This window comes from Fundulus heteroclitus, chromosome 19 (assembly GCF_011125445.2).
Source record: "Fundulus heteroclitus isolate FHET01 chromosome 19, MU-UCD_Fhet_4.1, whole genome shotgun sequence".
Taxonomy (NCBI): domain Eukaryota; kingdom Metazoa; phylum Chordata; class Actinopteri; order Cyprinodontiformes; family Fundulidae; genus Fundulus; species Fundulus heteroclitus.
This window is the reverse complement of record NC_046379.1, coordinates 23,863,447-23,884,041: the sequence shown is the minus strand read 5'-3', so window position 1 is coordinate 23,884,041 and position 20,595 is coordinate 23,863,447. Positions and strand designations below refer to the sequence as shown.

The window sequence follows — 20,595 nt, the reverse complement described above, 5'->3', positions numbered from 1 at the left end:
AACCACCAGAGGCTGAAATGATCCACTGTGAGTCTGGGTTGTTCTCATTTGGACCAAACCATCTTGCTGCGATTCTAGCAGCAAGCCTGTTTGTTGTGTGTCTCTACCGGCTTTGCACATCTATAGACCGATATGTTTGTCAAAGTCGCTCAAACCATGTGCGACTGGATGCAGTGTGTGTGTGTGTGTGTGTGTGTGTGTGTGTGTGTGTGTGTGTGTGTGTGTGTGTGTGTGTGTGTGTGACCTCGAAAATTCAAGTCTTGGCACAGATTCATAATTGGATGCAGTTCTCTAAACACTTTGAAGGGGGCGGAGCTTGGTTCCTGGGTCTGCATTGTGATTGGTTGGGAGGATGTAATGACTGCAATTAATGACTATTAACCTACATGATAGGCTAGAATGCAAAAAGGAAGTAAAACTGTTATTTTATTGAACTTTTTATTGACCTTTCTTTCCTATCATCGATATCCGTCTATTGACCGATATATATTGTTATTGAATTATCATCCAGCCCTGGGATATCATGTACATGATTGTAGGACATCATAATCACTCAGACGAAAAACATCTATTTTAATTTTCATTGCTAAAGCACTGATGGGCAGGTTACGTATTAATCTGAAGGTCGGATACAGAATAAAGACAAAATATATATTCCTCCTTGCGTATGGGATGACCTCCAGAACATACGTATCATGGACCCATTACCTTCTCTGAGAACGTTTCAACGACTTTTATAGCCAGCTTCAAGTTAAAACAGTGTCCCTGCTTTAACTTGGGTTTTAACCAAGGTGGTTGCATTGGGCATTTTTATTTTTGTTTCATGTCAAACGATCACTGAACTTTTCTTTCAGTCTTGTGTTTCCAGTTTTTGTATCTATGTATAAAATCTTTGCTGCTCATCATAACCAGAACTCCCTGGCTGAAGATATTGTATTAAAGCAAAGAAACTACACAAGTAGGCCAAACATCCCAGTTTGAAGATTATGTTTTGATGTTTTGTTTTGTGTCTGTGTCTTATGTGTGAATTATGACTCGGTGTCTCATCAAAATTTCATTGTGGTTACACAATAACAATAAAGACTCTTGATAATTGCGCTTTCTCAAGACTCAAATTCACAGCGGAAACTATCAATCCAAAACTTTAAGGGACTAATTAGGCTTTTAATTAGCAAAAATCAAGTATTACTTTTAAAAATTCATATTCTGGCAAAGTCTAATAACCTCGCATAAAAAATGAACGCATTCTCATAACTTATAATTAGTAGTTTATAAATACATAGGTGGCTATACACCCACTAGGAGACGCCATGTTGTGTTGCCATTTCTGATTTCAGCAGCCGAAAGGGGCCAAACCTGTCAGCCATACACATTTTAACTATCTGTCTCCTATATGAAGACGTACTGTCAGTGGAGGAGTATAAACAAGCAAAGATGACCGTAGATCTGTTTTCTGTTGAAACGGAGGACCAGCCATCCTCTTTGCCCAGCGAGAGGGAAGAGAAAGTAACCAAGAAAAGAAAAAGTAGTAATAACCAGGAGAAAACGAGAGTCTTTATCGGCTATTATTACCAGGTGGAGATAATTCATGAGGGAGCGGAGATTTAAAATGGATGTGGAGGTTGTAGGCTTTCAGCTGGACAGGTAAGTTACTTCAGTAAAACAATGAAGTTTATTTTGGCTTTATGTTAGAAACAGGGTAGTGTGATTCAGCAGCTACTAGACTCTCTCTCCCTCTCTGTACATTCAGAGCTTCTAGAGGGGAACCGGAGTGATAATAAAGTTCCCGTATCACCCAATCACGCTGAAACCCCTGAAGGATTTTTCTATTCCTTCATTGTTTCAATAGATTTTTGCTCAGCAGTGAAGCTCGGCCCCGGTTCTATTTCTGTCTCTGGTCTACACAGGACCTTTTGGCCGTACCAGCAGTCGACCCTGGAGCTTGGCAGCATAACAGAGTCAACAGCACTTCATGAGTCTTCAGCACAGCCAAGATCCCAGAGAGCAGAAACAGCAAGCGGAGAGCCACATCCAAGAACAGACAGACCGCCTGCTCTCTCTGTGCAGGGCTGTGAAAACGGATTTTCCTCCTTCCATATTTCTTCTCTTGTTCCTTTTCTTTTGTTGTCCCAATTACATGTTTCAAATGATGATTTCGTTGCTAAGCAGAGAATGCTATCCAAACCTACCAGGACTCTATGTAAAAAAGGAAGTGGCCCCTAAACCTAATTAATAATTGTTCGCACCACTCTTGGCAGCAACAGCTGCCATCAAGCAGTTATGAAAACTGTCAGGGTCTTTTAGATCACTTTGAGGAATTGCGGTCCATTCTTCTTTGTCAAATTATTTTCTAGTTCAGCAGAAACAGAAAATATTGGAGGGTTCCTGAGCAGGAGGAGCCTTGTGAAGGCTCTTCTTCAACACCCCAATCCAGTGCAGACTTTGACTAGGCCACTCCTAAATCTCCATTTAGTTTGGGTGTTTAGCTGTGCAGAGGTGAAGCTGCTAGTGGGCTTTGGATGACTGTCCTGCTGCATAACCCATGTGCACTTGAGCTTAAGGTCACATCACTAACTGATTTATGAGTACTCCACTTTGGGATTTTTCGCTAGAAAAGTAATTTTCCTATTAACTGCAACGAGTTGTCAAGGTCTTAAAGCGACAACGTAGCACCAGGCCATCAAACCACGACCACCACCACGTTTGATGTTATTTTCTGGAAATGCCGTTTTAGCTCCTTCCAAAAATGTCCACTTCCTCATCTGCCTGCAGAAGCTCCCCTGACAAACCAAAAATTAATTACAGTTCCCCTGTAATTAATTTTCAGCATATATGCCACCGTTCACTGAACTCATCATCAACAAATGGCAAAACTGGCCTTTCCACGCCTAAACAGCCAGAACAGGGAGAGCAATCATAAAAAAAAGGTGCATGAGGAGCTGCAGAGATCCACAGCTGGGGTGTAGGAGCGTGCCGCTATGACAGCTATTAGTTGTGCACGCCAGAAACCTAGCCTTTATCAGAGAGTTGCACAAATCGCTGTGTGTCATAAACGCCCATTCCCACTGGGAAACTTGGTGGTGGCAGTATTATGCTGGGAGGATCTCAAAAAGCGACAGGAGGGTGGATGGAGCTGAATACAGGGCAAAGAAAAGCTGTTGGAGGCTGAAGAAGACTTCAGAGTGAGGCGGAGATTCACCTTGCAGCAGGGCGACGCCCTCAATCACGTGGGCAGAGCTACGATGGAAGGGCTAAGACGAAAGCATATTCATGTGTGAGAATGGCCTAGTCAAAGCCCACACCAAAATCTAACTGAGTGTGTGGTCAGACTTGAAAGTTGTTGGCAGATGCTAGACTGAACTCCAGCTGTCCAACAAAAAACATCAGCCTCTAAATCTGAAGCTAGCAGACAAAGAGCCAAGAGGCCGGCGGTTGTAAATGCAGCGACAGACGGCTTCACTACGTTTTGACTCGGTGAGAACAAATGCACAACACACTTTTCAGATTTTTATTTGCATTAATTTTGGGTGATCGACCCCAAAAACTCCAACAAATACAGTGAGGATTGTGGTAGCAGCGTGACAAACTGTAAAAAAAAAAAAAAAACACTAGAAGAGGAATGAATGCTTCTGTAAGGCACTGTATTTAGATTCCACTCAAGTGTTGTTGCTGTAACCTGCACTCCCCTAGCTTTGCACCACCACTTTTATATTATTGTTCTTTTTCAGACTACATATTTCTTTCTACATACGCTATAGAGTTTTTTTTAACTTTAAATAAGCAGCATTTTAATATAAATGTGCATTTGTGCATCTAACTTACAGCTTTGCTATTTTTCTACACAGACGCTCCCCGTTCTCCTTCCCTGCGATTTGCAAATCACATCCTTGCATCTGATACCTTTCTCACAACAAGTCACCGTCTTATTTCCACGCAACGGGGCTTCTCGCTTGAGGACATGCGTCATTTGCGCTGAGAGGCAAGCTTCGTGTTAGCGACTGTGGAAATGCCTGCGTGTTACAGGCAAACCAAGGACAGCCCCTTTACAACACATCAAACTGAATTAGGACATAATGCACGCCGTTAGCTGCTAGAAGGATGCGTGATCCCAACCTAAAATACGCAACATTCTGGGTCATAACCGTTTTATTTCTATCACAAATGTGAGTGTTGAGGCGGAACTGGTCAGATGACATAATGCTTAATAATAATAACAATAATAATAATAATCATCATCATCCACATTATTAGTATGATTGAGTTAAAAGTTGAATGTGTTGTTTTATTCTTAAAATTTAGCGTTAAAACCCCAGCAGCAGTTCAGATGTTTGCGTGGGGCGAGCGGCCCGCTCAGCTGTCCTGAGGAAGGCCCGTGGTGTACAGGTACGACACCGTTCCAGCCTGGATTTGGAAAGTCTGTCCCTGGATGTGGTGGCTGGAGAGCTGCTCGCTGGTCTGGCTGATGGAGATGGGCTGGCTAACCTGGCTGCTGATGTGGATGGCCTGGCTGTGCTGCTGCGAGCCCTCCTGGGCGGCGCCCGGCGGCTGCTGCATCACCTGGACGGGGCGGGCTATCTGGAGAGGATGCGGCGGGCCGTGGTGCGCCTGCAGCTGCTCCATGGCTTCTTTACTCAGGGTGATGACGTGCATCTGCTCCGGCTGGTGGCTCTCCAGCACGCCGCCGGGATGGAGCTGCGGCGTCGGGGCCGCGCCGTCACCCTGGGCGACCAGCGCCAGGTTGTGTATCTGTCCCAGCGGCTGGGTGAGGAGGGTGAGCCTGGGGTGGGCCGACTGGGCCGCTTGGCCGCCCGCGGCGACGAGGCTGATCTCCTGATCCGGACTCGGAACAAAGTTGATGTTGTTCACGCCCTCCGGCACCACCAGCTGGATCTCCTGCTGAGAGCCGAGGGCTGGCTGGTACGGCTGCAGCTGCAGGACGTCCCGCGGCTCGCCCTGCGCCGCCACCGGCGGGGCGTCTGTCGCGGCGGGTCTCTCCTTGTTGTGGGATTTGGTGTGAGTCTTCAGGTTGTCCAGACGGGTGAACGACAGGCCGCAGAGGGAGCAGGTGAACAGCTTCTGGCCGGAGTGAGAGGCGGTGTGGCGTCGCTTGGCGCTGGGGTCTGAGAAAGACTTCTCGCAGAGGGGACATTTATACGGCTTCTCGCCGCTAAACAAGAACGTAAAAAAAAAAGAGTTTGATCAGGAACACGGTGTTTAAAATGGATTACTGCACATGAAGCGTTGCTTATTTAGGCCAAACTGGTCTGATTTGGTGGCCTGCAAAACAATTCGAACCTTTTTCCTATTTTGTCACATCTGACACACTTTAAGATTTTCATGTTGGGATTTATTCTGATTGAACATAACTTAGTCCTTATTTGTGACAAGGAAGGAAAATAATACGTGGGTTTTAAGTTCCTTCGGCAAATATCTCTGGTGTTTATTCGTATTCAGCCCCCCTGAGGCGAGGCTTTGTCGAACCACTTTTTGCTGAAGTTCCAGCAGCCAGTCTTTTACTCCTCAGAAGAATTGGCAAAAGGTTTCCTGTCTGGATATAAGAAGCTGTCAAATAAAACAGCTCAGGCTCAGTTGGACTGGATTAGCGAGATCTGTACATATGTTTTTTTTAAGTCATGCTGCAGATTCTCGGTTATTTTTGGGTCTGGGCTTTGACTAGACCACTCCAATAAAAGAATGTCCTTTGATCTAAACCTTTCTATTGCAGCTCTGGCTGATGGTTTCGAGTCATTGTTGATCGCCCAATTAATTATAAATGAAAAGTACCCCCACAGCATGTGGCTGCCACTGCCATGTTTCACAATGACAATGGGGCGTTCAGGGTATTACACAGTGACAGTTTCCTGCCACACACGGCGTTTTCGCATACAGGTCGAGAAGTTCAGTTTTTGTCTTGTCTGAACTGAGGACTTGCCTCCATGTGTCCCCTACACATGAAGGCGTATGCTCTGTTTGCCAGATTAGTGGGTTTCACCATTAACCGATCTACTTTTGCCAGATTCTCTAACCTGTCTGGAAAGCTGTGGATCTCTGCAGCTCCTCCAGAGTTGCCATCGGCCTTTTTCCTTCTTCTCTTCCAAATGGTTTCTCATATCAATATCAAGTTTCTTGGTAGGTTTTCCGCCGGGGTAAGTAGTATGTTGTTGAATGATGGGTTGAAAGGCGCTCGCTGAGATTTTCCAAATCTTTCGGGGTTATTTGACAACTAAAGTGTGCTTTGAACTTCTCTGACTATGTTGTTCATCAGCGGGGTAGGAATGCATTTGCAAGGCACTGCATGCAGAGTGTAACGGCTGGAGATCTGTGGTTGTGTCAACCTGAGAAACGACAACCTTTCTCCCTCACCTGTGGATTCTGATGTGGGTCTGCAGCGTGCTCTTGGCCGTGAAACATTTGCCGCAAATCTCGCAGGTGAAAGGCTTCTCTCCTGTCCAAATATCACAGAAACGCTGCAATGATGCCGCTTAGTATACGGACAGAAGCTGAAATCGTTCGGATTTGTTTTTTTTGTTTTTTTTTTACCTGTGTGAGTCCTGAGGTGCTTCTTCAGTTGAGCTGCATCCATGAACTTGTGATGACACAGAGCGCATTCTGGTAACGATTTACCTTTAGTCAAAGAATAAAGGGAAAAAATGCTATATTAGTCTGAAAAGTGATAATAGTTTTTAGTGGAGGGGTTTTCTTACCTGTGTGAACCCTGTAGTGGCTTTTGAGTTGCTTCTTCTGAGTAAAGCTCTTTCCACATTTATCGCAGTCAAAGGATTTCTCTGGGGAAACAAGGAAATTGTTTCAAATGGAGAACAAGACGCTGATGGAAAAGAGATTTTAATAAATCACTGGATTAAAAAAAATATCTAACCAGATGGGTAATAATCAAATTTTCATCATGCTTGATAAAATGTTTTCCCTGAGTGACCAAACGTTTTAAGCTGGACAGTGCAATGCAGATGGGACTATTATAATCTGGCAGTTGTTATTGAGATTTTGGATTTTTACAACCATCACTTTAACAGTGTAAATGATGGGGTTTATGGCTTTTAGGATAAACTGAACTGATGCACTGCAAAAAGGAACTAAAAGTAAGTATAATTTTCTTGAAATTAGTGTATTTTTCTTTGATTCGAGCAGCTAAATAAGACTATTTGCCAGTGGGATGAGTATTTTTACTCCTAAAATAAAATAATTAGATAACCTGCACTTGAAATAAGACGGTGGAGATGAATTGTTCTTATTTTAAGTGCGAAAATCTTATTCCATTGGCAAATAGTCTTATTTACCTGCTCAAATCAAGGAAAAATACCCAAATTTCAAGAAAATTTTACTTACTTTGAGTTCCCTTTTTACAGTGTGTGTGTCTACCTTGGTGAAGGTTCATGTGCTCCTGCAGGGAGTGCTTGGTGGAGAGTGCTTTTGAGCAAACGCTGCACACGAACGGCTTCTCCCCCGTGTGAATGCGCTGGTGGGCCAGCAGGGTGTGCTTCTGGCTGAAGCTCCTCCCACAAACCGAGCAGTGGAAAGGCTTCTCTCCTGAGGAGGGGGGGGGGGAAAGAAACGTCGATGAGGTCAAAAACGTGCGGCCTCCGGGTCATGACCTGCTCGAGCGGAAACCTTAAATCACCGGTGTGAGTTCTTTGGTGAATCTTTAAAAAGAGATGGTGCTTGAACACTTTGCCGCAGTCCTCGCACCGCGCCTCGGCGTTGGGGTACTTCCTCTTACAGCCCCTCTTCCCGGGCTCTTTGCCTCCTGCGCCGTCGCCGCCTATCCTGTAGCCCTTGTACTTCACCGGCGTCCGTATCTTGCGTTTGCTGTGGCATCTCTGCTCCGCTTCCTCCTCGGCGGCCTCAGCGGCCCGGGTTGTGTCCGAGCTCTCGCGGGGTCCGCCCACGTCTTTCCGTGGCCGTCCTCTTTTGCGTTTGGACAGGTCCACCACCTCGGCTCTCTCCGACCCAGCCCCGTCCTTCCCGCCTCCCGGCTTGACGTCCACGAGCCGAGCGAGGGCGTCGACGAGCTCGCCCACCTTGACCCTGTGGGCGGCGGCCAGGAGCAGCTCCGCGGAGCTCTCCTCCACGGACACCTGGGCGCTGTAGATGAAGTCCAGCACGGCGGCGAACATCTTGGCCGCCATGCCGTCCAGCCTGTAGGTGGAGCCGGGGGCCTGCGGCTCTGCGGCGAACATGAGGGAGAAGTACTCGCTGCTCGCCGCCAGCAGAGCCCTGTGCGCCTTGAAGTGGACGTCCTCCACAACGAGGGTGATGTCGCAGAGGAGGTCCTTTTTACGCAGCCGGTCGAATTTGCTCAGGATGGTCTGCCGGTGTTCGTCGGAGCGCAGGGGGATGAGGGAGGACGACGGAGCCGCTTCTGTCTGAGACATCTTCTCCCTCAGGAAGGCAGGCGTCTGGCAGAGGGAACCGGAAAAACATTAAAGAATGAGGGACATAGATATCTTCCTTTGCTCTGCTTTTTTAAATTTTGTATTATGGGTGATAAGGTAAAAAGTCAAAATTACGACTTTGCCACATTTTTTCTGCAGAAATAAAAAGACCCAGAGAGAAAACGCTGCACAGGGTTTATGCAGGGTTGCCGCCTTGTGTTAAATACATTAAATAGTTCAGGCTTGTAGCACAGTCACTCTCAGCCTAATTCCTGAGCTGTGTTTTAATTTGAAAGATAAGAGGATAGTTGTTGTTCAGGCAGAGCGCACTCTCATTGAATAAAAGCTGGTTTATAAAACTAAAGGAAAGGAACTAAATGAAAATGACGTACTATATCTGCAGAAGAACAAGGAACAGCAACGGACAGTCTGCCTTATAAAAGGCCCCATAAAGCTCATTTTTTTTTACTTAAGTTGAATTTCACTATTAACCCCTCCGACCCATTTCCTTTTTCATATTAGATTATGAAGATAATATAATTTCAAATTAAATGTAGTTTTATAATTTTGCATAACAGCAGCGTTAAAGTCTGTTAATATAAAATAATATGGAGAACTTTTGGTTTTGATAAACTTCTGCTCATGAATCCTCCTCAGGAAAACACAACGTGTTATGATCGTTTGGGCTCGTTTCCTTCCTCCTCTGTAAAGTCAGGCCTTTTTGATGAGTTTTGGGGGGCTTGTGTCAAACAGATGCAACACGGGAAAACGTCACAAAGAAACAGGCCTTATTCTAAGAACAATTCATAGGACGAGTAAGGACGGGGTGATAAATTGATTTAATCTATTATTTCGGATTCTATTTTTTTAAGATTTAATTTTTGAAAATCTGGATTTAATTTCCACTGCACTCATAGGACTTCTATGAAGAGAATAGCAAGCAATGAATACATGTTTAGGAAAATATATTGTCAAACTATTGTAAAGTGAAGCCTGTTCTGAGCTCATTGTGTAAAACCACCAGCAGCAAACATTTTGTTAGATTTTCATTGTTCACAATGGCCGGGCCGCCATGTTGTTTTACCAGCTCCTTTCACAGCTTCTCTTTAGTTGTACTTTGAATTCAGGTCAACACCCAGATGAAATGCTTGACATAAAACCAAGTTTTTTTGACGTTTAACACCATCATCTCTCAACATCTGGTGGGAAAAGTAGAACATCTGGGCTTCAGCACACCCCTTCGCAACTGGCTGCTAGACTTCCTCGCCAACAGACCTCAGTCGGTCCGGGTCGGACAGAACACCTCTGATGTCATCACCCTCAGCACGGGCTCCCCTCAGGGCTGCGTCCTGAGCCCCCTGCTGTTCACCCTGATGACACACGACTGCGTCCCCAGGTTCACCACCAATCACATCGTGAAGTTTGCAGACGACACAACGGTGGTGGGCCTGATTAGAGAGGGCACAGAAGCGATTGTACTTCCTGAGGAGGATGAGGAGAGCCCGCCTGCCCCCGCCCATCCTCACGACCTTCTACAGAAGCACCATAGAGAGCATTCTGACCAGCTGTCTCTCTGTGTGGTGTGGAGGCTGCAGTGCTTCCAACCGGAGGAACGTGAGGACAGCAGAAGGGATCATCAGGTTCCTCTTCCTTTCATCAAGGACCTTTCATCCCAGCGCTGCGTGTCTCGAGCCCATAACCTCATCAGTGACCCCTCACACCCCCACCATGGACTGTTCTCCCTGCTGCCCTCTGGGAAGAGGTTCCACAGCATCCACTGCAGGTCCACCAGGTTCTCCAACAGCTTTTTCCCTGCTGCCATCAGACTGTTGAACTTTGATAATTTGCACCTTTGGTTTGCTCTACAAACATTGCTGAACTTTCATTATCCATTTGCCTTTTTGCACCATTATATTTTGCACATAAAGAATGGACGAACATTCTTCTGTATACTGTTCTTGCACACTGTTTTTCTCTTGTAGTGTTACATTCCGATCACTGCTGCACTTTATATTGTAATGCTGCCTTATTCCACCTGCAATCCCATTACACTGTCGTAAGCTGTATGCAACGAAATTTCGGTCTGTATGCACTCTGTACATAAAAAATTACAATAAAGTTGTCTAAGTCATTTCATTGTCAAACTGTGAAAGAAAGTCCTGACTGTGTTGATTCAAGATCTGTTTTTAGGACATTTGTTCTTGTCCTCCACTTGTCTCTTGTACACACACACACACACACACACACACACACACACACACACACACACACACACACACACACACACACACACACACTACAATGACTGCGCAGCACCTGTGTGAACACCTGAATGCTAATAGAAGGAATTGAAAAACTTTGAAATACCTTGACTGTAAGGGAAAACACTCAGTTGAAGAGTAAACATTGCGTTTGCGCTATTAGCCTTATACTAATTTGTTTTTACGCTTATTTTTTGGCAGTGTCCAAACGCTTGGCCTTGGAAATGTTAAAGGATAAATAGACGCATTGAAAGTTAGCAAACAAGCTAACCGTTTGAACTCAGCTCATCCCAGGCTGACGCACAAAAATAGCCACAACTGGTTAAAACTATTGTGTAAATGTGCCACTAATGCATGACCGCCAGCAACTCATCCGTCTGGCTACAAGCCTCTGAGAGCCGCAGCGTAATTAAAAGTAGTGAGCTGTAAGGACCTTACCTTCGACAGAGAACGTGAACGCGACTCGCTTATCGCGAGATGACGTAAAGCGGGACGTGCGCTGCGCTGATCTACACATCATCGTCTGTAGCTGCGAGGGTTTTCCTGTGCACATGCGCAGCTAGCGCACAAGTCAATGGTTTGTAGATCAACAAAGACGTTTTTTCTGTACCGTGTTGGCGTTAACCTGTGTGACTGCGACTTTTTAAATAAATAAGATTTTTTAAATTTTAAATAAATAAGAAAATAACACGTTGGACAAGGATGCTGTTAAACAAAACGTTTCCGTTTTATCCTTTAAATGTTACATTTTAGAGATCCAATGTATTTGCTAGGAAGATCTTTAGGTCCTGTACTTATTCGGTCATGTGGTGCAAGAAGGGAGACGATGCTGAAGTTTGCATCCGATTTACTCCTCCAGTCCCGATTCGGCGCTTGACTGTTGAATCTGGACTCCTTTTGATCCGCTCTGGTAAAAACACGTATAATGGTCAAACTTGGACTGGGTTATTTTATGCTATTTACAAATAACCCAAAACTCGGTTTTTGATTTGTTCTATTTTGTGCTTTTCATTATTCCGTTATTTTGTTTGGAAATATTGGGAAAGGGTAGCCTGGGTGGGTGCCATTCCTAACTTAGTCCCGTCCACAACGTTTTAGGTCGGGAAGTTCAAATTCTGACTAGAATTGAGTATGACCATGTCAGGCTAGGGAAAGGGTCGATTTTAGGGATTTTTGTTGGTTTAAATCCACATTACAAGGGGTCCATGAAGAAAACCCACATCACATGGACAACTCATACCTCGGAACAATTGTTATATAGCTACTAATGACAGATTATAGAAAACAAAGTTTGGGATTAAAGTAATCTTTATCTAATTTGCAAAAAATCAGAAAAGGCAGATTTTATGTTTTTAACGATTTATTTTATTTTATTTTTTACCTCAGAAATTAGTGAGAACTATATCACACAAACACAGAAACAAGCAAACTAAGCCACTGCTCTTAGGCCCCACAAAGCATCAGGAGCCATAAAGGCTTGGAGTTTTACCAAGCAGCATAGAAAGATGTCTAACTGTGAAAAACACGGACAGGCGTGGAACCGTCTGGGCCACCCATTTTTATAAAGATTTATTGAGGATGAGAATGCTGTTAAATTAATGCTATTAAATACCTAAACTGGCCCCTTTCTACGTTTTTAAAAGTAAAATAAAAGTTTCAAAAACACAAACCCCAGTGTGTTTTATTTAATCTGTAATTAACAAAAAGAAAGGTTTGACCGTCCTAAATGTTTTAGATCTCGAGCTAGAGAGGAGTGAAGTCCAGATCCCTTAAATGTGGCGGAATAGGCCTTTACCGGAACCTTCGAATCGGACGCCAACTTCAGATTCCTAGACGGGTGGACAAATATATCACACAAGGCCTGTAGTTTATTTTCTCAGTCCAGTGTTGGGGGATCTGTCTGGATCAGATCTGTTTGGATCAGATCTGTCTGGATCAGATCTGTCTGGATCAGATCTGTTTGGATCAGATCTGATGCGCCTGAAATCGCCCCGCATGCGCCCCGGACGCGTCCCCGCAGCAGGTGCTCTGCAGGCTGGTGTCCGTCCATATGAGATGGACAGCAGGACGCTGCCTTTTATGGCCCCGTTGTTAAATGGCTGTTACGCAACACGTGGATGTGTTTTGGTTATTGATTCCTGGAGCCCATCTGCTACAGCGCATCTCCTGGTTTGGCATTAACCCTGGCAGGTAAAGGTCGCGTTCAAAGGGCTGTCTTCCAGCGGTCTGAGGCGCCTCCGCTGCGGCTGTCAGAGATATGAAACGTGTCCGGGTGGTCGTGCTGGGGGCCGGGGTGGTAGGGTTCTCTACTGCAGTCTGCATCGCCGAGGCTCTCCCTCTCTGCTCGGTCACTGTTCTGGCGGAGCGGTTCAGCCCGGACACCACCAGTGATGGAGCTGCTGGGATCGCGTTTGCCGCCGAATTCCCAGGTGCGAAACACCCTCTCTGTCCTTCACCGCGCCCTGAACTGTTCCACCTGTGCTCACATTGCGAACACGACCTTCTATATCATTGGAAATGTTGATGCCATGCGCGCTTTACTGTAAAGTGGAAGGAAAATGATCTGTCATGGTCGTTTAGAATTTCTTTTTCAAATACAAATCAAACAACTGCGGTTAATATTAAAACCCCTTCGACTTTACAGCACCTTAATAAATCAAAGTTATTAGTGTAACCTGTTCACGCATCAGGAATGGTGGTCTTTATTGTAATGGGAAAGCAGGTCAGCACTGCTGGGAAGACACTAAATCAAGGGCCATCCCTGGAAAAAGGTCCCGTAGGCTGAGGAAGACTTGATTTTGGGGCGGGGGGACAACGAGCTGCACATTAGAATGGCCTAGTCAAAGCCCAGGTCTAAATCTAATTTAGAATATTTTGCTTGGGAATTGGTGTTTGTATGCACTGTCCATTTAACCTGACTGAGTGTGTTTGGAAAGAAGAATAGATAAAAAAAAAAAAAATCATCTAGATCCAGGTAGAAACATACCCCAAAAGACTCCCACCTGCAGTTGCAGCTACGGGTGGTTCTACAAATTAGTGACCGAGGGAAGCTGAAGAAGTTATATTGTGTAAATAATTAGCATTTTCATTCTACAATAAAGTTAAATATTGTATCTTGTTAATGTGTAAACATTCAAGGGTTGGGAATACTTTGGCAAGGCACGGTACTGCATGGCTGTCACATTTCATATTTGTGTGCATTTCTATGAGACAGACTCGCAGACAGAGAGATCAGAGATGTTTTGGATGCCTGAGCTGCTGATTTCACTGCATTTCTCTCTCAGACATTCCTCTGGAAAGACAACGCCGCTGGTTCAAGGACAGCTTTGATCACCTGCTGGCTATTGCCCAGTCTCAGGACTCACCAGATGCTGGCATAATGCTGAGCTCTGGGTAACGTCGCATAGATCTACAATGAAAGAAGAGACCACTCCGTCCTATTTGCTTTCATGGACTTTTGCTTTTGTTTCGCTCACAGCTGGCAGATTTTTAAGGAGGTTCCAGCCAGAAAGAAACCGTTCTGGTCCGACTTTGTGATCGGCTTTAGAACCATGACCGACGGCGAACTGAAACGTTTTCCTGATCACAGGTTCGGACAAGCGTTCACTACTGTAAAATGCGAATGCTCCAGCTACCTTCCCTGGCTCGAGGAAAGGTTTGTCCTCGTCATTAAAGCTTTTAGACTTCTTTAGATTTCAAATCTCTCTGACTCGCTACACTCTAAACTTTGTGCACTATTGTTTTTTTGTTTTTTTTTGTTTGTTACAGATTTAGAAAAGCCGGAGGCCAGGTGGAGCAGAGGAAAGTTAACAGCCTCCAGGAGTTAAGCAATAGTTTTGACGTCATTGTCAACTGTTCTGGTCTTGGCTCCAAAGTCCTGGCTGGTGACACCAGCGTGTACCCGGTCAGGGGCCAGGTCCTCAAGGTGGAGGCCCCCTGGTTGACCCACTTCATCAGAGATGGAGACGGGAAGACCTACATCTACCCCGGCATGCACAGCGTCACCGTAGGCGGGACGAGACAGGAGGGAGACTGGCGACTCCGCGTGGACCAAGGAGACACCGAGAGCATCCTGGAGCGCTGCAGCAGCCTGGAGCCATCCCTGAAGAAAGCAAAGGTTCTTAGCCAGTGGGTCGGTCTGAGGCCGAGCAGGAGGAACCCCAGGGTGGAGAGGGAGACGGTGCAGCTGCAGGGACGCACGCTGCCGGTTGTTCACAATTATGGCCACGGGGGCTGGGGGGTGACCATCGCCTGGGGCACGGCTTTGGACGCCCTGGGGTTGGTCAGGCAGTGCCTTAAAGAAATGCCTCACCAGGCTAAACTGTGAAATAATGAGGGCGTTGTTAAACCCACCTGAGAAATTTGACCCGAGGCTATTCCTCATTGTTAGATTTAACCCGTGGGTGCTTTGGTTAATCAGCTGATTCTGAAAGACCCAGCAGTTGACTTCTTCTCCAGAGATTTTACATACGCTAGGTAGACATTAATCCCAATAAAGCTTTCTAGAATGGGTGCTACTCTAAGGTTTAGACCCTCCAATGTATGAAAAGTGGGAAGAAAAAGCAAAACCTTAAGATTAGAGCCAGAATACCATCAAGGGGAACTCTGTATCTTTATTTGGGAGAGACAGCTTATCCCAGATCGTCTCGCAACACACTCTGATGTCCTTACAGAAAGTCTGCTTTTGTCCCCAATGGGGACCTACAGTGACCCCAGGGGGGGGTGGGGGTGGCTGTTTAGCCTTAAAACCTCAGCACATGCTTTTTAATATCTACTCAGTCAAGAACCTGAAACTTATTATTAGAACACACTTACCAGACAAAAACTCCCCGAACCCTCAACGCCAAGTACTCTAAGCTCACTGTGTGAACACGAGCAGATGAGCATGACTAACATACAGGGAGGGAATAAAATAGAATAAATAGTGGTTGATTCTTTTAAATGTACCTGAAACAGAAGCTCCTAGGATCGTGTTTAAATCACTTAGAGTTACTGCTGAGCTAACTTAGCACATAGGCTGACTAATTAACCACCTTTTCATTGATTTACTCTGTAAAGTGCAGCAAAAGGTGTGGTAATCTGTGCGATAAGCAATTCAAAAATTACTTCTTCTTTCCCCTAAACATTTTATTAATATCCTTGGATCCAGCTCTCTGAACAACCATCTTCTTTACCAATGACCTTTGGTGGCTCAGCCTGCTAGGGGAGAATGTTAAAGACGGTCTGATCAGACTGTTCAGTTAAGCTTCTTCGCCATGATTATATCAGCCATATCATCACATTTTTGGATTAAAAATATACTTTTAAAAATATCTTATGTAAGATACACATTTCTGGGCTTAGTTTTATTTTATAAAAATGAAGAGAAACAGATTTTGAAATCGATCACTGTGTGTGTAATAAAGCTATATAATGCATACAAACTATTGCATATTAATACATTTTTGATGTACTTTGATTGAAACATACCTATATAGTTTGAGTACTGAAATCAAAATAGTTTTTCTACATGTAATCAATGTTTAGCAGTTATATATTTTTGTTCTAATCTTCCCATACTACTTTATTTCTAAAGAACTACTGTTTCATGATCATGTAAAACTATGGTCTTACTGAAGGTTATCATACTGTGAAACTCTCATACCAGACCATACCTAGCAGTAAATAGTTTATTTTCACAGCAATACTTTATGGAGAAAAAAACATTTTAATTCAGTCTCTTTCCAAATCATTAAGACAGACTTTACACAATGTCAGAAATACCATTTTAATATACTTAGACTTGTACAAAGAATAATTCTAATGAATTTTAATAAAGAAAATGTGGCTTAAATTAATGAACAGGCACACATTTTTAGACATGCCATTTACAATAGCAAAACTGCTTTAATTGTGGTGAACAGATGGGAAATATGTCATGTTAATGGGTGAAATGCTGTAGTTTACATGTAGAAATTCTGTAAGAAAAATACATTAAATTTCTATAAATCTTACATGAGTTCTCACTGTAATCCTTTCATGCATCTTTGGATATCTTTACACAAATTCTAGCACTGAAGTTTCTTTTGGACAGTATAGAGATATTTAGTTGAAATGAACCGACGGTTTTGTTCTGATGAAACGGCCCCTTTGCTGCTGGGCTCTGGTCAGAACGTCTGCAGAGCCTCTTGAAATTAGCCGGATGGAGGAAACTATAACCGGGAACAGAAGGGCCGCATTTTACCATGATCTTGTTCATGTTTTCACCTCACACAAGACAAACCGCACCATCTTCCATTACATTTTTCCACCTGATCAGACAAAGAAAAGCCGCATCCAGATACAGCGGCGGTAAAAAGCCAAAAAAACAGTCTCCTCATTGTATGCTTGAAATCACAACTGTAGCTGAAGCAGGTTCCGGTTTTAGGTCACCAGTCTGGAAATGGAGTCTTTTTTCTCCACGTTAGGCCCCTGATTTACTGAATCCGTGGAAATCTTTGCACTTCTTCTCATTTTTAGCCGCCGAGCTTCTAGAGCAGCCGAAACCGAGCGCTTCGTCTTATCCACTGCAGGGATTTGATCGTTGCAGCCGTGCCTGCAGGTGGCTTCTGTCAGGAAGAAATCTCGCCGCACGTCCGGCTGACCGGACGTTTCTGCAGCTTGCTGCAACTCGACGGGTCTGCTCTCCGTGCTTTCTGTCTGTTTAGAGGTAAACACATTCTTTTTGTCTGGGCTAGGAGCTCTACACACAGGATGAGGAGGTGCAGCTTGCTGTGAGGCCTGAACAGACTTTCTGGCGGTCGGATCCCAGTCTTTAGGGTCTTGCCCTTTGTGCAGAGCCTTTAGGGAGATGCAACGCTGCGACAGGACAGGTGCCGGGTTCCTTCTCAGGTCTGTGCAGCTGACGCTTCGACTAATGACTTTCCCCGAGTTTACGAGTGCAAAGCAGTTCTGGGGTGTAAGAGGGGGCTGGGTGGAGGGCAGGGGAGCTTTATTTTGGACAGTGGTCTTGGAAACGGAGACGGGGTGATCTGGGGATGGGATGTGGCCGGACTCAAATCCAGAGGACGACCTGCTGACGGATCCAGCAGACTTTTTGTGCCTTCCTGAAATAACAAGGGAAGTGTGTGTGTGAATCACGCATTTCTTTACGCATTTCGTCTACAGTGGCTCGCGACCTTTTCCCCGTTTTCGTCACTTTACAGCCACCACTGTATGCGTTTTGATGCGATTTTGATGCAACACACCAACACAAGGTAGTGAGGGCATCGTTGCGAGGTAGATCTACTACACACAGCCCAGTGAAATATGCGGTTACAGTAAAATGTGAGAAACTTCGAGGAGTTGTGAGTGTTTTTGAGAGACGCTGCAGACAGAGCAACGGCAGAGCTGGAATACGGAGAGGCTGCGAAAGGAAGAAAGCTGGAATGGGTAAAAGAAAGGCAAGCGGCACCCAGTGTGGTTAAAGCATGGGTTTGTTTATTCTTCACGCTCAACCATGACAGGAGTCCACTTCAGGACCCGCGGGGAACCTGAGCTGCTTCTGTCCGACACTTCCAACTTTCACTTAAACATCATATCCTCTGCATTTTAGTGCATTTACAGTTAGTTATACAAAATGCCACGTTTTAACAGGTAGACTTTAAAGTAAATACTCTTAATTCCACTGCAGGATGCAGCTTTCAGGCACATGATAAAATATTGTGCAACATTACATTTTACCGGACTAGAAAAATATCCACACAAACAGCAGAATCTGAACAGAGCCAAGCTGACGAGGTGACACGTTGACATTCAGAGCGCTCATTTACAAGACATACAAGCGTTTGTGCTTTAACAGTTAGCAAACTCCAGGAAATGACCCCAGTAAGCACGCTACACAGCTCAGAAGTTTACACACACCTTCATGCCACAAGCATTTCATTAATTCAGGGCTTTTAATGATGCATTTTAACCTGTCTAGGGTGAAACGATAAGGTATCTTCAACTGACTGCACAATTCTGAAGTTATTGTGAGTTTTCTATAATCCACACTGGATCAATATTATACATGCTTTTATATAAGCTCAAATATATGTACTGACCCTGCGTAATGTTTGGTTAAATGTCCCTTGAGAAGCTCTATTGAGACTAAACACTTCTTCAGCCATCAACAAGCTGTTAGCATTTCAAAGCCAGTTTTTGCTACGCGTCTCTATTCGATTTGTCTATAATGACTGGAAACATGTTTGGAGGAGTCAATGTGAGGCTTTTGTAGTTACAGCATCACGATGTGGGTGGAATAATTAAGGACGACGAGCTCCAAATTCACCAACCGCACTTCAAATAAAAATCTAACATTGTTGAAACATGGAGAGAGTTGATTGCCCCAACAGGATGAGGATGTCAAACAAAACTGGTATGCGAAAAGATGAAGCAAGCTAATAATACATTTTTGGAATGCCGTCAACTATATTAAAGCTTGGTGGACTATGCAAAAGAAAATCTGGTCTGTAAGCAAGAAACCAACTTGGATAAACTACCATTTCTGCCAAGAAGAGGCAAATATCCAGTCAGATTTACACCAGAAGCTTGTTGGAAAAACTTGTTTTTCTTAAACTCCTAAGGATAATTTATCTAAATATTAGTGTAGATTCAGGTATATATTTAACCCAGAGATGCACAATGAGAAGAAAATATTAAAATATGAGATCAGTATCATTAACCCTCATTTTCCTCAATCTTGGCTTGACTCCCTTCCTTGAGCTTTAGCAACTTGGTCACCATGATATATATATATATATATATATATATATATATATATATATATATATATATATATATATATATATATATATATATATATATATATATATATATATATATATATATATATATATCCATCTGACATATATATCCATCTCAGGATGCTGAGCTTGACACCTGACATATCGTAGCCTACTCACTATTGTATGCAAGCGGTTTGTTTCAATTATGATTATGCACACAATGAAGCTGCAACAGTCTCTAATTTGAGCCGATATGCATGATTTCGATCATGTGTAGAGTAGAGAAAGCCCACAAGAAAATCTATTCTTGTCTCCAGTTCGTTGATCTGTTATATTTGAGTCAGATAATCATTTCAACCTGAAAGAAGAACAGTTAAAAAAGGCCTTATTCAAAAAACTCTGAATTAACGGGCCTCTTGTCAGCGGTGGCTGTATGAAAACTTCTGACCTGCGCTGTCGCTCTAAGTAGGCCAAGCATTCACGTTATGTACTGCAATTACCAGAAAAGTAAGTTTAGAGTTTGATTAAGCACTCTTCTCACACAACAGTTCGAATGTCACTATTTGCAGCGAAAGCAGAAAAGAAACCACCGCACGAGTTCAGACCGTGGATCGGTCTGCCAGCAAACCTGCAAGCTGCTCCACATATAGATTGTTTTGAAGGTTTTGAGGGTTTCGCTGTGAGCTTGAACTTCCAGCCTCATTAAAAAAAAAAAAAAAAACAGATATCTGTCACGTCTGTTCTGTTGTCGAGTCTTTAGTTTTTGTTCAGATACGCCTGAAAACACAGCAACAACAAAGTGATGCAGCAACAGAAAGCTGGCTGGCTGGGCATGGGGGGGGGGGGAGCATCAGTGGGAAATGTGATGATGACATAGTCTTTCCAGAAGAGCATGAAAGCTGAAGCTGGTGGGTTGGAATGCTTGAGCTTCGAGGAGGAAAAGAGCCCCCCACCCCCCCGAGAGTCTTTAGAGATGAGCCAGAGGAGGCCTGAAAATGACGACGGTGCTCACAGGCGAGACAGGCTGTCATTACCGTTCTCCAGGTTCTCGTTGCTCTCGTAGCAGCCGGAGTCCCGCGGGGAGTCGCCCAGGACCCCGCGTCTGTCCAGAAGCAGCTTCTCCTGCGAGGATCCGGACTGACCGCCGCGCTCAGGGTCGCTGCTACCTGCAATGCACACCACCACCAACAGGGGAGC

General features: G+C 44.4%; 3 protein-coding genes across 7 annotated transcripts in view; 1 reads left to right on the top strand and 2 right to left on the bottom strand.

The window, feature by feature from the left end:
* Positions 1 to 3,516: 3,516 nt before the first annotated feature.
* zbtb24 (zinc finger and BTB domain containing 24) lies at positions 3,517 to 11,157 on the bottom strand. Of its 4 annotated transcripts, none has more exons than XM_012871604.3 (7): positions 11,090 to 11,157; positions 7,637 to 8,414; positions 7,378 to 7,545; positions 6,705 to 6,785; positions 6,541 to 6,624; positions 6,364 to 6,445; positions 3,517 to 5,167 (listed from the first exon to the last, which is right to left on the bottom strand). In XM_012871604.3, exons 2-7 carry the CDS (start codon positions 8,388 to 8,390, stop codon positions 4,351 to 4,353), a joined length of 1,986 nt encoding a protein of 661 aa, XP_012727058.2. In that variant the 5' UTR covers positions 8,391 to 8,414; positions 11,090 to 11,157; the 3' UTR covers positions 3,517 to 4,350. The 4 variants fall into 4 exon arrangements, with proteins under 4 accessions (XP_012727058.2, XP_036007061.1, XP_021176687.2 ...); XM_036151168.1 differs by lacking the exon at positions 11,090 to 11,157 and adding an exon at positions 11,011 to 11,076; XM_021321012.2 differs by lacking the exon at positions 11,090 to 11,157 and adding an exon at positions 10,923 to 11,025.
* Positions 11,158 to 12,373: 1,216 nt separating this feature from the next.
* Positions 12,374 to 16,644, top strand: ddo (D-aspartate oxidase). The gene is made up of 4 exons (XM_012871535.3): positions 12,374 to 13,080; positions 13,936 to 14,044; positions 14,130 to 14,306; positions 14,420 to 16,644. Exons 1-4 carry the CDS (start codon positions 12,909 to 12,911, stop codon positions 14,976 to 14,978), a joined length of 1,017 nt encoding a protein of 338 aa, XP_012726989.2. The 5' UTR covers positions 12,374 to 12,908; the 3' UTR covers positions 14,979 to 16,644.
* sash1b (SAM and SH3 domain containing 1b) overlaps positions 16,400 to 20,595 on the bottom strand; it is an 81,215-nt gene continuing 77,019 nt past the window's right edge. For both annotated transcript variants that reach the window (XM_012871531.3, XM_021320991.2), the window contains exons 17-18: positions 20,433 to 20,564; positions 16,400 to 17,736 (exon numbers count right to left, since the gene is read on the bottom strand). In XM_012871531.3, coding sequence (XP_012726985.2) covers positions 17,054 to 17,736; positions 20,433 to 20,564 — 815 coding nt within the window. In that variant the 3' untranslated portion in view covers positions 16,400 to 17,053. The remainder of the gene's footprint in view (positions 17,737 to 20,432; positions 20,565 to 20,595) is intronic.

Excerpts from the sequence above, each read along its gene's own strand:
- ddo (XM_012871535.3), top strand. The coding sequence starts at position 12,909 with ATGAAACGTGTCCGGGTGGTCGTGCTGGGGGCCGGGGTGGTAGGGTTC. Across the intron at positions 13,081-13,935 it reads GTTTGCCGCCGAATTCCCAG|ACATTCCTCTGGAAAGACAA; the intron begins GTGCGAAACACC and ends TTTCTCTCTCAG. Across the intron at positions 14,307-14,419 it reads CTTCCCTGGCTCGAGGAAAG|ATTTAGAAAAGCCGGAGGCC; the intron begins GTTTGTCCTCGT and ends TGTTTGTTACAG.
- zbtb24 (XM_012871604.3), bottom strand. The coding sequence starts at position 8,390 with ATGTCTCAGACAGAAGCGGCTCCGTCGTCCTCCCTCATCCCCCTGCGC. Across the intron at positions 7,546-7,636 it reads TCACCAAAGAACTCACACCG|GAGAGAAGCCTTTCCACTGC; the intron begins GTGATTTAAGGT and ends CCCCCTCCTCAG. Across the intron at positions 6,786-7,377 it reads GCACATGAACCTTCACCAAG|AGAAATCCTTTGACTGCGAT; the intron begins GTAGACACACAC and ends TTGTTTCCCCAG.